This window comes from Lonchura striata, chromosome 27 (genome assembly GCF_050655825.1).
Source record: "Lonchura striata isolate lonStrDom1 chromosome 27, ASM5065582v1, whole genome shotgun sequence".
In the NCBI taxonomy this organism is placed as follows: domain Eukaryota; kingdom Metazoa; phylum Chordata; class Aves; order Passeriformes; family Estrildidae; genus Lonchura; species Lonchura striata.
Genome location: NC_140729.1, coordinates 9515317 through 9529991, shown reverse-complemented (window position 1 = coordinate 9529991; position 14675 = coordinate 9515317). Strand labels below are relative to the sequence as shown.

The following is a 14675-nucleotide window of genomic DNA, read 5'->3' as shown; positions in this document are numbered from 1 at the left end:
GGCCTGGGATACAGGACTAAGTGCCAAGTGCCCAGGTGGATTCAGGTTTGTGAATCTCCTCCAGAAGTGCCATTGCTTCTGGAAGGAAGGAGTAGATGTTCAGTTCAGACTCAATCATCTCAACTGGAGAGCTCTATGTTCAGATGAAATTAATCCCACACTCTCCATAAAGGTTTGTTTACCATGATGAGAAGCTGATGCCGCATTATGAAGTGATTACCTGGACTATCTTCACTGTCAGTGTGCAAAAAGAAAAGCTTGGAGAACATGGTTAATCTGTTCTGAAATGAAAATTAGGAGGGTAAAGGCAAGTGCTGTTTGGAAGTGCTAATATTCTCCCAATGAGTGTAAAGAGAGACTTGCTTCCCAGCCAGCCTTCCACAGCTCTGCACTTAAAGTGCTTTGCCCATCACATTAATGTTTTTCCACAACAAAGCCCAAAATGGGTGGAACAATGTACTGCTAAAAATTATGTGGGGTTTTAGATGTGGAAATGCCCTGACACATCTAGTATGAAGCACACCATTTTGCATAATTTTAATTAAAAATAAGAGAGTAGATTCAGACACTAAGGAGAGGAAAGAAGAGGAATTATGCAAATTTTGTTTGCAGTCTTATGCAAGGAATAATGGCTATAAGTAGAGGTATCAGACATTGCCAATTTTATCTCGAATCAGAGTATGATTTGATGAAATAGCTACAAGAATGTGGCGTAGATACATCACAAAACATCAGGCTAAATGGAGAACACATGTGTACTTCCTAAAGCAATGTTTCCTAAAGTTACTGGGATTTCTTTAGGAGATTCAGACAAACCCTTACAAAATTAAGCACTTGGCAAACTGGGGTAGAAACCTGTGGGAATACCACTCCTTCTGTTACAGAAATATTTATGGACGGGCTTGTGACCCTTTCCAAGAACGGCATTTTAAAGGACTGTTAGGCATTCTGAATTAACTGGGAATGAACAGAGAGTGATGGGAGGGCAGAACTGAGGCTCAGCCTAGCCAGAGATGGCTGTAAGGTGATAGGAGCTCATTGGGGAATTGGTGGCTTCTCACTGCCTGGGATGCCCACACAGACCTACACTTCAGAGGGGATCTTCTGCAGGGAAGAAGTTATGGGAGGACAGGGACTAATCTGTTTGTACAACTGATGAAAAGTGAAAAATCACTTTTCCTGGAAAGCCCGTCCCAGGGCGAGCTTCACGTCTTTGTTTCTGAGCGTGTAAATGAAGGGGTTCAATAAAGGAGTTACCACTGTGTTAAAGGTATTCACAATTTTGTTCAGATCCAGAGACTTCTTGGGTGATGGCTTGACATACAGGAACATGGTGGAGCCATACCAGATCATGACAACACTGAGATGGGCAGAGCAGGTGGAAAAGGCCTTTTTCCGGCCATGGGCTGACTGGATCCGCAGGATGGAAGAGATGATGTACATGTAGGAGACCAGCGTGACCACACAGGAGGCCACCACAACAATTATGGAGACAAGGAAGGTTGCCAGCTCCACAGGCCATGTATCACTGCAGGAGAGGGCAAGGCAGGCATCTATATCACATAGAAAATGATTGATGACATCTGGCCCACAGAAAGTCAGCCTGGATGTCAGAAAGGCCAGCAGGGAAATGGCCAAAAAACCTCCCAGCCAGGAGCTGAGTGTCAGGCGAACACAGAGGGCACTGCTCATGAGGGAGCTGTACCTCAGGGGGTAGCATATGGCTAAGTAGCGGTCATAGGCCATGACAGACAGGAGAAAACACTCAGTGGAGCCTAGAGATAAAAGAAAGAACAACTGGAGGATGCAGACACTGAAGGAGATGGTCTGGCTAGTCCCCAGCATGACTCCTATGGCTTTGGGAATAACACCTGTGGTGTACCAGATCTCCAGAAAGGAGAGGTTACAGAGGAAAAAGTACATTGGGGTGTGTAGGTTGCTGCTGCTCCACACAAGGGCTATGATGGATGCATTACTTATTATTGTCAGGGTGTACATCAGTGCAAACACCACCACAAAGGAGACTCGGAATTGCCATATGCCTGGGAAGCCAAGAAGGATGAATTCTTTTACACTTGTCCCATTTGCCATGTACTTCCAAGAGTTGTGGTCCGTCTGCAAAGAAAGAAAAGTTTCTGTCAAAGTTTGCATGCTTTTGCTGGTCCTTCAGATGCTACAAGTAGTGAAAAAAAAATAGTCAACATTCCTGAAAAAGCAGTTGGTGCACAGCATGGGAAAATGGCACTTTTACTATGTTTAAATTTTCATAGAAATCTTTCCCTGATGAAACACATTTGAACAACTAGATCTAACCCTGAAAATCAGGTGTATCCCAAAAAATGAACACTTGGGGAAGTATCTATCAGATCATGCACCTCCTTTACAGCATGGGGAATGTAGTCACTTCTGTGAGACGAAAATCCCACTTAGGAAACTATGGGCACCAGACTGAGGGACTCCAGCTATGGGAAAAGCTCTTACAAGGCAATAATATAATCTATAGTCTCCAAGGCAGGCAATACTGAGGTGTGGTACATCAAATGCAACTGAGGAATACAAATACTGTCATGAAAACGTGACACTGCAAGAAATTTTTCTCACTTCTTCTATGTCAGTTTATTACAAGGGATTGAGACTGAGCTGCAGCCACACAGGGTAGCAGGTTAATATGCCAGTCACTGCTCAAGGTCTCCTATACTTGCTTTCTTCCAAGCCTCAGAACTGGAAGCTTTTGCAAATACCTCCATTTCTCTCACTGATGTGTACTCAGCATAGCTCCTAGGGCTATGATTCACCTCTTTGCAATTTTGCCATTTCAGAGTCAGGGGAAGCATTTCTGCTGACCAAGCTGAAATATCCATGGTGAAATACTCCTATCTCAGCTCCTCAGCTTACCCCCTTCTTTCTTCATAGGCAGAGAAAAAACATGAGGGATATATGGCTCATTTTGTTTTAAAAGCATGGCTGAAAGCCCTCTAGAAGTGCCAGGTTGTCGCTGAGGTCTAAGGCAGGAGTCTTGTGAACACCTAGATGTCAGATATCTCAACTTGGACAGAGATACTCAGCCTCAGTGGCTGCAGGCAAAATCCTCTGAGTTGAATGCCATTAAAGGTAGCTCTGCTGAACTGTTCCTGCAGACAAGGGAGGATTCTTGATCAGTTCTCTAGAGAGAACATATTTTCAGGTGAATGTGGACGACAGATGAACTAAATCACCATCTGAATCATCTCTTTCTCTCCTATCTTTCTCCACAGCAACATATATCAGAAATCTCATGTACTTAAAGAGTAAAGAAATCTCCCTTAAACAAGCTCTCCTTAGGGTTAAGCTCTCCTTAAGCTCTCCTTAAACATGCAAGGCATTGGAAATCTGCGCTATATGTTTTAGGCAGGCTTCACTCACCAGATTTTCCAGTGGAAATGATCCAAATGACATTTTTTCATGCACCGTCCTCCCAAGATAGCCAGGGTCCCCTTGGCTCATGGAGAGCATTGGAAAGAAGTAGATTTATTGGGGGGGAACTCTGGAGTCAGGTGAAGGTGTGTGGATGAGCAGCTCTCCCCTGCTGACTCACTTCAAGCTGATGGCAACTGCTTGACCTGGTTTCCTCTCCATCCAGTAGGATCTGACAACTTCCACTCCTGATCTTCTCCCTCTCACTGACACCATGTAATTCCACTAAAAGGAGCTTTGTGTGCACACACACAAAGCGTAAACTCTCTTCAGTTTAGCTTCATATAGTGAGCTCATACACCAGAGAGTCGCCAGCATTATTAGCATAAGAACATCCCCACACCCACCTCATTAACACAATGAAGCTCCAGCTGGCCACACCTAGGAGACTATTTTCTGTTTTCCCTCTGGTGTGCTGCAGGGAATTTGACCTCTGGGAGGCCTTATGGGCTTCTCAGAGATGAATAGTACTCTCTCTTCACACAGGCCAATTAAAGAACAGCAATACAATTCCCTAAGTGGCTGCTAGGCTGGGTGTTTGCCTCCTACCTGCAGCTGTGGTATGAGAGCCTTGTCAGGAACTCAGCTGACATGGAGATGTCTGAAATAATCATGTTCCAAGACACTGGGGTCAAGCATTTGGTGCTGAGAGGGTGGTGAAACCTCCAGGGTGAGAAGTAACTAAAAGCAGCTATGGGCACCTGAATACAGACTGTAAGGTAAGGGGCTCACCTACCTCATTTCAGAGCATTTAAAACCTCTGTCTGCAGCTTCAACTGAAATGAAAAACTAAGTAACAATCTAAGTTCAAAATCGGACAAGACATTAGTAAATGGAAAATTTATTTCCCCTGACTCCAGAAAAGATGTCTTCTGTTGAGGTACTCATCTTTGCTCCATTCATCATCAGCTGAGAGAAACAGGCACTCTCAAGCCTTAGTTCTACTCTTAGAAAAAATGGTCTCTTACAGATCAGGCAATACAGGCCTTACAGACCTTTTTCTTCTGTTGGCACTCAAGATAAACTAGTCAGCTGTCTTAGACCACACACACACAAAAATACACACACTTCTTGTCCTCTAGACATCTTGAGTTAGATTCACCTCAAGAGAGAGTCTGTCTGTACTGTTCAGGACCACCACACAGGTGCTGGACTTGGCAGAGACATTTTCTGTAAGTCCTGTGTCCCAGGCTTCTGTGTGGTTGAGAGAAAACTGACCAGTACTTGTTTTGGGGTGGAGATACAGCTAATGGGAGTAAGTTTTCAGTTTGAGCCTATTTGCTGACCATGATGGCTGCTGTCTGTCCTATCCATGGAAATGGATGTGGGGTTTAGCCATGTGGTGGAGGTGTTGGAGCCTGTGAGTTCACTTGTGATTGCTTAAAGAAGCAAGCCATGAACACATGACCAGGTATGCAGACCCTGCTCCGAGCTTGTCCTAGCTGGGGAGTTCAGAGGCCACCACTGGTCAGCTGCAGGATTTGTGTCTCCAGAAAGATGATTCTTGCCATTTCCTGGAACATCTGTTTTGGGATGGAGTAAGTCCCCTGGGTGACCTGCTGGCCCATCAGTGACTGTGGGAAGAGTCTACAGAGACTGTTAGGTCTGGTCCCGAAGATGGGTTGTACTCTCCATCCTCAGGACATGCTCTGAGACCAAGGAGTCGTATCTGAGCAGAAATGTTGGAAGGCTAAGCCTGATCTCTGCTGTCTCTGGAAAAGTCAGGGATGTCTTCCTCAGCTCTAAGGGACAGTGCTTGAATGGGCCCCACTTCTGTATTTCCCACCCTCCCCTTCCTCTGGGAATAATCAATGGTCTACTTGTGCCCCCACCTTTTCCTCCACCAACCATGGCAACATCTTTTGGTCTCAGCACCTTGAGACAAGGATACCAAAAAATATTACACAGAGGCTGAGGATGAGATGCAGAAAGCTTTATTGTCATTGAAGTGGGAAATTAGTTCCTCTGTAGAGGAGGAAACTGGTGGTGGTGGTGAGAGACCACATGCAACTGCAGAAAGTCTGTGCCCACTTTGGCACAGGCACTGGAGAGCCACTGGAGAACCAATGGGACATCCATCTGCCTGCCCTACAGTGGACAGGGGTTAGCAGATCCCCCAGAGAGGCTCTGAAAATCTTACAGTCCAGAAGTATGGAAGACAAGAGAGAGGTGGAAGAGACAGTAAGGCAGGGAAAGCAAACACTGGCCATGGTTTCAGAGAGCCCCACCTGCCCTTCTTCAGAAGGGCAGCATTGGTTGCTCAGCACCTCTGAATTCGATGGCCAGGAGCTCTGTCCTCAGTCCAGCATCAGCTTCTGGATTCCTGGGGGTCCTTGTGAAGGCTGCACCAGTGGCTTTAGCATGGACGACATCTGCTGCCACCGTAGCGGTTGGTGATGGATGAGAGGTCAAAGCCACCAGAGTTGATGGGCACTCCCTCAGAACTGAGGATGTTGCCAACAGCAGCAGAGGTGGAGGATCCCACCACGGTGTTCTGTGGGAAGGAGCTGAGGATGGGCCCGGGCAGGGTCACCACCACGGGCGAAGGCTGGATGAACACGGTGGAGTCCTGGCACTGCCTGACACAGCACTCATTGCAGCTGTTGGCCAGCGGGGTGGGGCCACAGGGCTGGCAGGGCCGGCACTGGGTGTTGCAGGACATGTCTTGAGGCTGGAGATGTACCTGAGAGAGAGGGAAGGGAAGGAAAGGAGGCACATTTGGGGAGCCATCAGCCATGAGTCCATCATCCCACTGCAAGAACTGCAATGGTACCTGCTCAAGTCAGAAGAGAGAAACTGGGCAGTGAAAGAAAGGGGTTTTCATCCTCATCCTGACACAGTACTGCAAAGTGTCACCTTATTTCTTCATTAAAGAGCTCCCTAAGCCAAATTCTGACACGAAGTCAGACCTTAGTTCTTCTCTGATCCCTCAGCAGCAGCATCACTAAGGATGCTCTCACAGGCTATAGGAACACACATCTTCTTCACCGGAAAAGGATAGGGGAAAGGGCTTTAGACTCACCTGGGTTCCAAGGAGAAGGAGGCAAGAGAAGTGGATGAGAGAGCATGAAGTTGGGCTGGCTTTTATAGTCACTCTGTGTTGCCCCAGGCCCAGAGGTGGCTTCTATGAAAGTGATCATTTCCTAAGGTGCTCATGATGTATGGAAAATATCCCAGATAATAACATGGTCTGGGTGCTTGTTTTCCATGCTGCCACCTTTTCATTTCCTGGCTTATGTCATAGACATTTCTTCATGGAGGCTTTTTCTGAGTGCTGAGATTGAGACGCCTCAGGATTTCCAGGGCAGGAATGTGTCAGTGTCTGCGGAATCCTTTGCTCAAGTGCTGGATGGGTACAGTGCAGGGAAATGAGGTTGGCCTGGAGCTCACTGGTGGTGTTGCCTGTGGCCTTGTTGACTGGAAGAGGTGCAGCTGCTCCCAGCTCTTCAACTCTTGACTGGTCACCCAAAGATGTGCCATGATACCACTGGAAAATTATATGCCGTGGCTCTTTCCTTCATGCCTCCCAACTTGCTCCAGGTTTCATTTGAGTTCAGAATCTCAGGCATTTGGGCTGCACTGTTGGGTTTCATTTTCTTGCTCCTAAAGATTTCCTTATGTCCTTCCACTAGCTCCAAAGAGGGAGAATCCTCAATTCATCTGGGTAATGTGAGCCAGTGCTTGGTCACCCTCAACATTAAGAAGGGCTTTCCTGTTTCACACAGAGCTTCCAGTGTTCCAGCCTGTGCTTGTTTCCTGTGGTCCCATCACTGGGCACCTCAGAGAAGTGCCTGGCTCTCTTTACCTTGCACCCTCTGGATTTGGGTTGCATGGCAAGGTTTTGGTTGTGGGGGAGCCAACACCAGATGGATTTAAGACTGATCCGCCACTGACCAAGGCTGAGCTCATCAGCAGTAGTGGAAACACCTCTGGGATAACATGTTTAGGAAGGGAGAAAACACCTAGTGTGGAACAGCAGCTAGAAGAGAGGTGAGAGAAGATGTGAGAGAAACAACCTGCAGACACCAGTCTCAGTGAAGAGGGGAGGCAGGTGCTCCAGGTGACCCCGTAAAAGCTCACGCTGAATGAGGCTCCTGTCAGGACCTGTGCTCTGTGAGTGACAGGCCCATGCTAGCACAAGTTTGCAGGCAGGATGTGTGAAGAATTGTAGCCCATGTGAAAAACTCACATTGGAGAAGTTTATGGGGTACTGTCTCCCATGGGAGACAGCCTCTGCTGGCACAAGGGAAGCGTGTCAGAGTTCCTTCCCCTAAGGACAAAAGAGCTGCAGAGATGTGTTGAACTGATCACAACTCCAAATCCCTGTCCCTTTGGAGAGGAGAAAATAAGGAGTGAAGATGAGCTGACGAAGAAGGGAGCAGTGGGGGGGAAGGAGGTTTTAGATTTTAGGTTCATTCCTCATTACCATATGCTGACTGGATTAAAATAAATCAATTTCCCCAATCTGAGTTGGGTTTTCCCATGAGGGTAATTGATGAGTGATCTTTCCTGTCCTCATCTAGACCCAGAAGCCTCTTGTGTTTTCTCTCCCCTGTCATCTGAGGAGAGGGAGTGATGGGACAGCTTTGGTGGGCATCTGGCATCCAGCCAGCATCAAAGCACCATAGCCTCCTTTCAGGTGTTTATATATGTTAGTAAAATTCATCTAATCCTTTTCTCTGTAATGAAGAGTCCCAGCTCTCCCAGCCTTTCCTTATAAGAGAGATGCTCCTGTGATTTAATTCATCCTCTTTTTGTCTCTTCATTTAATTCGTTCCAGCACTTGCATAGCTCCCTTGTACTGGGGAGTCTAGAAAAGGAACCAGTACACCAGGAGCACCCTTACTGGTGTTGGATAGAGAGAAACAGTCTTCTTCCTGGACCTTCTGGTAGCACTCCTTCCACTGCAGCCCAGAACACTTTTGGCTCTCTTTGAGGCAAGGGCCTATTGCTGGCTCATCATCAACTCAGTGTCCAGCAGGACATCCCAGATCTTCTGCAAAAGGGCTTTACAGCTGAGGGGTGCCCAACATGTACTGATGCACAGGGCTGCACCTCCCCACATGCAGGACTTTGCCCTTCCCCATGCTGAACTGCAGGAGGTTCCTGTCAGGCCATTTCTTCAGCCTGTCAATGTTCCTCTGAAAGGCAGCATCCACAGTATTGTAAGAATGAGCAGGTGCTCCTGGGTAAACAAGGGCAGCACAAATCTATTTCTTCTTGGGAGAACAATGAAAATTTTTTATACAAGTAAGATGACATTAAACGGTCCAGTCTGCTTGATTTAGTCCACTGTGCTTTTCAGTCTCGTGGCCTATTGAGCCAAAAAGAACACCAAGAGAATCAAGTGTTATTATGGAAACCCATGATGATTGTCACATCTTCTGTCATGGGACAACAACCAGCTTTTCTGGAAGCAACTGAAAGTGACTGATGATGGCTGAGAAGTGTAACATACAGCACCTAATAAAAGAAAAATCCCTAAACACAGTAGTTTACCCTGTAATGTGTCCTGGTGAGACTAAGATGTTCATAGAATCAAGAAGTCATAGGTTGGTTTAGGTTAGAAGGGACATTTAAAAGGTCATCCAATCCAACCCTTTTAACTATAAGATGTGTGGAGTGGGAAAGGAAGTTGTTTTTTAAAAAAGTAAAACTTTTTTCTTTTTAATGTGCAATTAAAAAAACACAATGGAGTGGGGTGAAGCAGCCTGACCAGGTCTGATCTGAAAGATCACACACTTCCACGCTTGGGTTATAAGTTTTATTTAAAGAATACATTAGGGAAAATTGCTACAAGAGATGCTCGTCTGAATCTTCTGAAACATATTTTGGGTAGCTGGTCATGGGAAAGATCCACCTTCATATTTTTCAAAAATCATCATCCAATAATTTTTAATCTGGATTGCTAGAATGATGTTTGCAAATCTGTTCAAAAAGAAAACCCTTTTTGCAGTGGCGCAGGGCAAAGACACAGTCATACCCACAGGCCATGGAGGAGGGACACCATCCTCTGGGAAGCAATATACATAGAAATGTGCTTTAAAAGGCCATGACTCTTCAGGAAAGGGATCACTGTTTGGAGGGAAGCCATAGGAGTCAAAACCTTGCAGAGAAAAAGTGCAAGAAAAGTGCTGGCTGGTGCTCTCCAGGCTGTGGATGTGTATTCACCACCAGTCCTGAGGAAACGTGGGCCTTTGGGAGCCAGTTGTTGAGGGAAGCACCTCTACTGAGAAAATGGAAGAGATCTTGTCCATCTCAGACCTCTATCTTAGAAGAAAATACTGCCCCTGAAGTGTCTGTCAATTATTGCCCTAATCTGTTCTACAAGATGTGCAGGAGGTCCCAGGAGGGCCAGATCTGGGCAGGAGTGCCAGGGCCAGAGCTGGTGCTGGGGCTCAGGGCAAGGCAAGACTCAAGAGAGGTCCATGTACAGGATCCATCCTGGGACTGCTGTGGGTGGTGAAGGGGCCTGGCCAGGTCAGGAGAACAAGAGTAGCTCAGGTCAGATGCAGGAACTGAGAGGGCAGAGCTGGGACAGGCCTGGGCTGTCACAGAGCCCCTGGCAGGGACTGAAGTGGAGCTGAGGCCATGGCTGAATTGGGTCTAGGTGGTCTTGGTCCTGGTGCTCCCTGTCCTGGGGTTACCTGCTGACTCTGCTCTGACTCCCACAGACTATCTGGGGGAGAAGTGCACTTGTGGCTGGCTTGTGACGCCAGTGAGGCCATAGAGTTCTTGGGCCTCAGGAAAGCTTCTCTGTCCTGGGGCAAGACAGGGCAGAACAAATCCCTGTTGTGTGTTTGGCCACCGCTCCCTGTCCCGGGGCTGGCTTCACCTGCTGCGTGCTGGCTTCAAAGGGAGGGGGGACTCCAGCGTGGGGCCTGCCGCAGCTGATGCCACTGCTGCCCTGGGAACACCCCAGCCCCACAAGGAACACCAGATGAGCCAGGCCAGAGGCTGTGCTGCAGGCGGAGAGGGCGGCATGGGGAATTTGTCTCTGCTGCCCGTGACCAGGCACGCTGACCATGGCCCCTGGATCAGGGGATGGAGGAGAGAAGTAGTGGAGTAGGGAATGTAGACCATTCCAAGGCTATTAACCCATTTCCAATTCCTGCCATTCTTTCGCTTGTGAGCATTCTTGCCCTGCACAGCTTCACACAAAGCAAGAGAAGCATTCTTCCCTGAGAACTTGTGGAAATGCTGACCTCCTCAGGGCTTCCCACATGTCTACAGTTCTCTTCTAGAGAACAGCAGTTTTCAGGAGTCCTGATTGTATGATGTACTTCAGTCCAAGTAGTATTTCTGAGAGGAGACACAGCCAGGCAAGGACTGGCAGTGGAATAACTAGGGATGTCTTCCTTCATGGATGAAAGACTGGCTATGAGTTGAAAATGTGCTCTTGCAGCCCAAGAAGCCAACTCTTTCCTGATTCTACCCCTCTACATTGAGACCCCATCTCGAATACTGCCTCCAGCTCCGTAGTCCTCAGCAGAAGGAGGACCTGGATCTTTTGAAACAAGCCCAGAGGAGGCCACAAAAATGATCTGAGGGTAGGAGCACTTCTCTTGTGAGGACAGGCTGAGACAATTGGGCTCATTCAGTCTGGAGAAGACAAGGCTTTGAGGAGACTTTGTTGCAGTCTTTCAGCATGTAAAGGAGGCTTAAAAGAAATACCTTAGCAGATTTTATTTTGTGACAGGGCAAGGGAAACAGTTTTAAACTAGAAGAGGGTAGATTCAGACTAGCGATGAAGAATTTTTTTACAAAGAGGGTGGTAATACAGAGGAATATGTTGCCCAGAGAAATTATAGATCCCTATACATGTTCTAGGTCAGGTTGTGTGGGGCTTTGAATAACCTAGTGGAAGGTGTCACTACTCATTGTAGGGAGATTAGAGTAGGAGAAATTTAAAAGATCTTTCCAACCCAAAGTTCTGTGAAATTCTATGCTGCCTCAATGTGTGGAAGCAGTGCTGGAAAGAAGAATCATTACAATTTGTCCAACCCCCCAGTGCCACTAAGAATGATGAAGGGTTCCTCTGGGCCCCTCAACTAATGGCTTTTCTGCTCAGCACTCAGTGTACACATGAAAGACAGCTAAAAGACACAGGAAAGGTTGCATCAAGTTTTTAATGTTGTCCTGGCTTGTAAGATAAGCATGTATTCTATTGCCATCTGTTGGAGGTTGGGCAGTTTTCTTATCTCTTCCAAGAACAATGTCTCCCTCCAGGGAGATATCTTCTGTTAATAGACTATTCAATGACTCACTGCATGACCGGTAAAGTGACATCATCCCATTGTGAGATGCTCCACCCAGAGGGAGGAGCCAAGCATTCCTACCTGCATAAAATCAGCACTTTTGGAGACACTGGTAGCCACTTCTCTGGATTCCCAGAGGAGCAGCTTCTCTGCTGAATTCCCAGAGGAAGACCAGGCCCAACTACTACCAGACCTTCAGAGAAAACGACACCCTTCTAGAGATCACCACTTCAGCAGCATTTCATCTGCCACTCCAGGAGGAGCAGACACCATTTAACTGGACTATTCCCAACACCCTGACTCCTCAGGATGTCAGGTTTCTGACTCCCTCACTAGTTTAGTTTGTACTAATTACATTTGGTTTTGTTATTATTATTATTTAGTTTTTTTCCTAGTAAAGAACTGTTATTACCATTCAAATATCTTTGCCTGAGAGCCTTTTGTTAAATTGTGGTAATTTGGAGGGAGGGGGTTTACATTTTCCATTTCACAGGAGGCTTTTGCCTTCCTTCACAGACTCCTGTCTTTTCAAACCTAGACAAATGTACACAAAGGTGAGAATTAATTAATTCTAAGTAGAGGCTCCAGGTATGAAGAGGAGCAGAAACAGCCAAGAATCTCTATCCTTTTCCTGTAGCAGAGTTCCCAAAGGGAAACTTTTTACTTGCCCAACAACAGGACACAGTCCAGTATGCCCCTGCATGCTGGTTTCTGGGGTTCTCACAGCTGGTTTTGATTGAAGCAGTAGAGAACAAAGGCAAGAGTGAGAAAGTGTGAGAGTGAAAGAAAGGAGAGGAAGGCACTGCTAAGTTTTCAGAGAGCCCAGTATCCCCTTCCTCAGGCTGATCCATTCAAGTTTGCTGTGGCAAGGCAAATTAGTGATAATCAGCTACTCTTAAAACAATGACACAAAGGTTTGATCCTCTGTCCAGCTTCGTGTTCTGAGTTGCTGGGGGTCCTTATCTGAGGCCATTGACAGCAGCTTTAGTAGGGACAACATCTGCTGCCACCATAGCAGTTGGTGATGCAGGAGATGTCAAAGCCCCCAGCGCTGATGGGCACTCCCTGAGAGCTGAGGATGCTGCCAACAGCAGCTGAGGTGGAGGATCCCATGGCGGTGTTCTGTGGGGAGGAGCTGAGGATGGGGCCGGGCAGGGTCACCAGCACAGGAAAGGACTGGATGAACACGGTGGAGTCCTGGCACTGCCTGACACAGGGCTCATTGCAGCTGTTGGCCAGTGGGGTGGGGCCGCAGGGCTGGCAGAGCCAGCAAGGTTGGCACTTCTCTATGCAGGACATGTCTTGGGGCATGAGAGGCACCTGGAAAGAGGTCAGGGAAGATACACAATATAAGGATACATGAAGAGCAGCCTGTCACCACATCAGGAGTTAAATAACATGCAGGGCCACGAGGTGGAGGTTCTGCAGAAATGTGAGGGCTCATTGGCCTCATCCTGCCAGGGCCTAAAAAAGGCCACAAGCTCCTATGCAGCCATTGCCCAGGCCCCAAGATGATAAGTGATGACCATCCCAGCCTCCCTGCATTCCCTTCTCACCACCTCTCTCTCCCATAACAAACAGCCCCAAGAGCCATCATAGAAGACAGCTGGAATCAGCTGAGGGGTCCATTGAGGTGAGAACTCCCTTTAGAGAAAGCAGAGAGGGAGAAAAGGTTTCAGGCTCACCTGGTTCCCAAGGGGAAGAAGGCAATAGAATGGGCATGAGAGAGCAAAGAGCTGGGCTGGCTTTCACCATGGACTTTACTGACTCAGGCTGCCGGAGGTATCCCTTCTAGAGGTGATCATTTTCTGACAAATTCATCTTGAATGCAAAACATCTCATGTAATGCTGTGAGCTGTGGTTTGGCTTCTTAAATGGTTGTGTTTTCGCTTCCTGCTTTATTTCTGGCACATTCCTCAATGAAGGCATCTTTTGCATGACAAGATGAGAGGCCCAAGCATTTCTGCATCAAAACACATCAGCGTCAGCACAGGACTCAAGCCACATGCTACGGGAATACATTAAAAGTAAATTATGTCAGTCTGGGTCACTCTATTGGGATCTTAGGGGCCTTTGTCTCAAAGAAGTGGCCTTGTTCCTGGCTTTGACTGTATCCCTCCAAACACAGAGCCCAGGACAATTCAGGTGGCTGGCTTTGCCTTCTCCTGTCATGCACAAGGGATACAGAAAAGGGGAGAAAACTCTTGGTTACCTTCAGTTGAGCATGGTGACTGGATACTGGAGCAAAACAAGTGCCACTTCTGTTTTCAAGAAGAAGAGGAGAACCCAGGGAGCCACAGCATTTTCAGTCTCACCTTAGCCCCTTAGAAGGTGATAGAGCAACTAGTCCTGGAAAGCTCTCCTAATGAAGGCATGTCAGTGATGAGAAAGTCACCAGGAGCAGGTCAGTGGGGCTTCACCAAGGGGAAGTTATGCCTGACCTTCTTGATAAAGTGCTGTGGTGATGTGACAGGCTCAGGAGAGGAAGAAAGAATGGTGGATCTTCTCTACTTGGGCGTAAGCAAAGCATTTGGCACTTTTGTGTGGATTCCTGTAGGAGCCTTACAGAGAAACTGTTGATGTTGTATGAGCAGACAGCAAGGTAGAATGAAAACTGACTGGCCAGGCACAGGGATCAATGATGAGCAGTACAAAATAAAGTTGGAGACTAGTGACTGGTGGTGCATCCAAATGGTCAGGACTTGATGGGTTCTGTTTACCAATTCACTGATGATGTGGCTGACTGGACAGAGTGGACCCTCAGCAGGTTTGCACACAACACTGAACTGGGAAGAGAGGCTTATGCATCAGAGAGTCAGGCCAGCATCCAGAGGGACCTCAGCAAGCAGGAGAAATGGGCTGATGGGAAACTCATGCAACTGAACAAGGTAAACTGCAAATTCCCTTGTGTCAAAGAAGTCCAACAGTAACCTCAGCTCCATTAGACCAGGTGTTGTCAGGAGG

The 14675-nt window shown here is 47.3% G+C and overlaps 2 protein-coding genes and 1 pseudogene across 3 annotated transcripts; all 3 read right to left on the bottom strand.

Moving 5' to 3' along the window:
- Nucleotides 1-6: 6 nt before the first annotated feature.
- OR6F1 (olfactory receptor family 6 subfamily F member 1) lies at nt 7-5677 on the bottom strand. Its single transcript, XM_085562014.1, has 2 exons — nt 3403-5677; nt 7-2115 (listed from the first exon to the last, which is right to left on the bottom strand). The coding sequence occupies exons 1-2, from the start codon at nt 3490-3492 to the stop codon at nt 1171-1173; spliced, it is 1035 nt and encodes a 344-aa protein (XP_085418140.1). The 5' UTR covers nt 3493-5677; the 3' UTR covers nt 7-1170.
- A 20-nt stretch (nt 5678-5697) lies between these two features.
- Nucleotides 5698-13976, bottom strand: LOC146765178 (feather keratin Cos1-2 pseudogene; annotated as a pseudogene). The gene is made up of 2 exons (XR_014950228.1): nt 13397-13976; nt 5698-13031 (listed from the first exon to the last, which is right to left on the bottom strand). The product of XR_014950228.1 is annotated as a feather keratin Cos1-2 pseudogene (transcript).
- LOC110483423 (feather keratin Cos1-2) lies at nt 12696-13010 on the bottom strand. The gene has a single exon (XM_021553349.3). The coding sequence runs from the start codon at nt 13008-13010 to the stop codon at nt 12696-12698; it is 315 nt and encodes a 104-aa protein (XP_021409024.3).
- Nucleotides 13977-14675: the final 699 nt, after the last annotated feature.

Bases quoted from the DNA above. Each gene is read 5' to 3' on its own strand.
- LOC110483423 (XM_021553349.3), bottom strand. From the start codon at position 13,010: ATGTCCTGCATAGAGAAGTGCCAACCTTGCTGGCTCTGCCAGCCCTGC.
- OR6F1 (XM_085562014.1), bottom strand. From the start codon at position 3,492: ATGCTCTCCATGAGCCAAGGGGACCCTGGCTATCTTGGGAGGACGGTG. The intron at 2,116-3,402 runs GTGAGTGAAGCC...CTTTCTTTGCAG, and splicing joins CATTTCCACTGGAAAATCTG to ACGGACCACAACTCTTGGAA.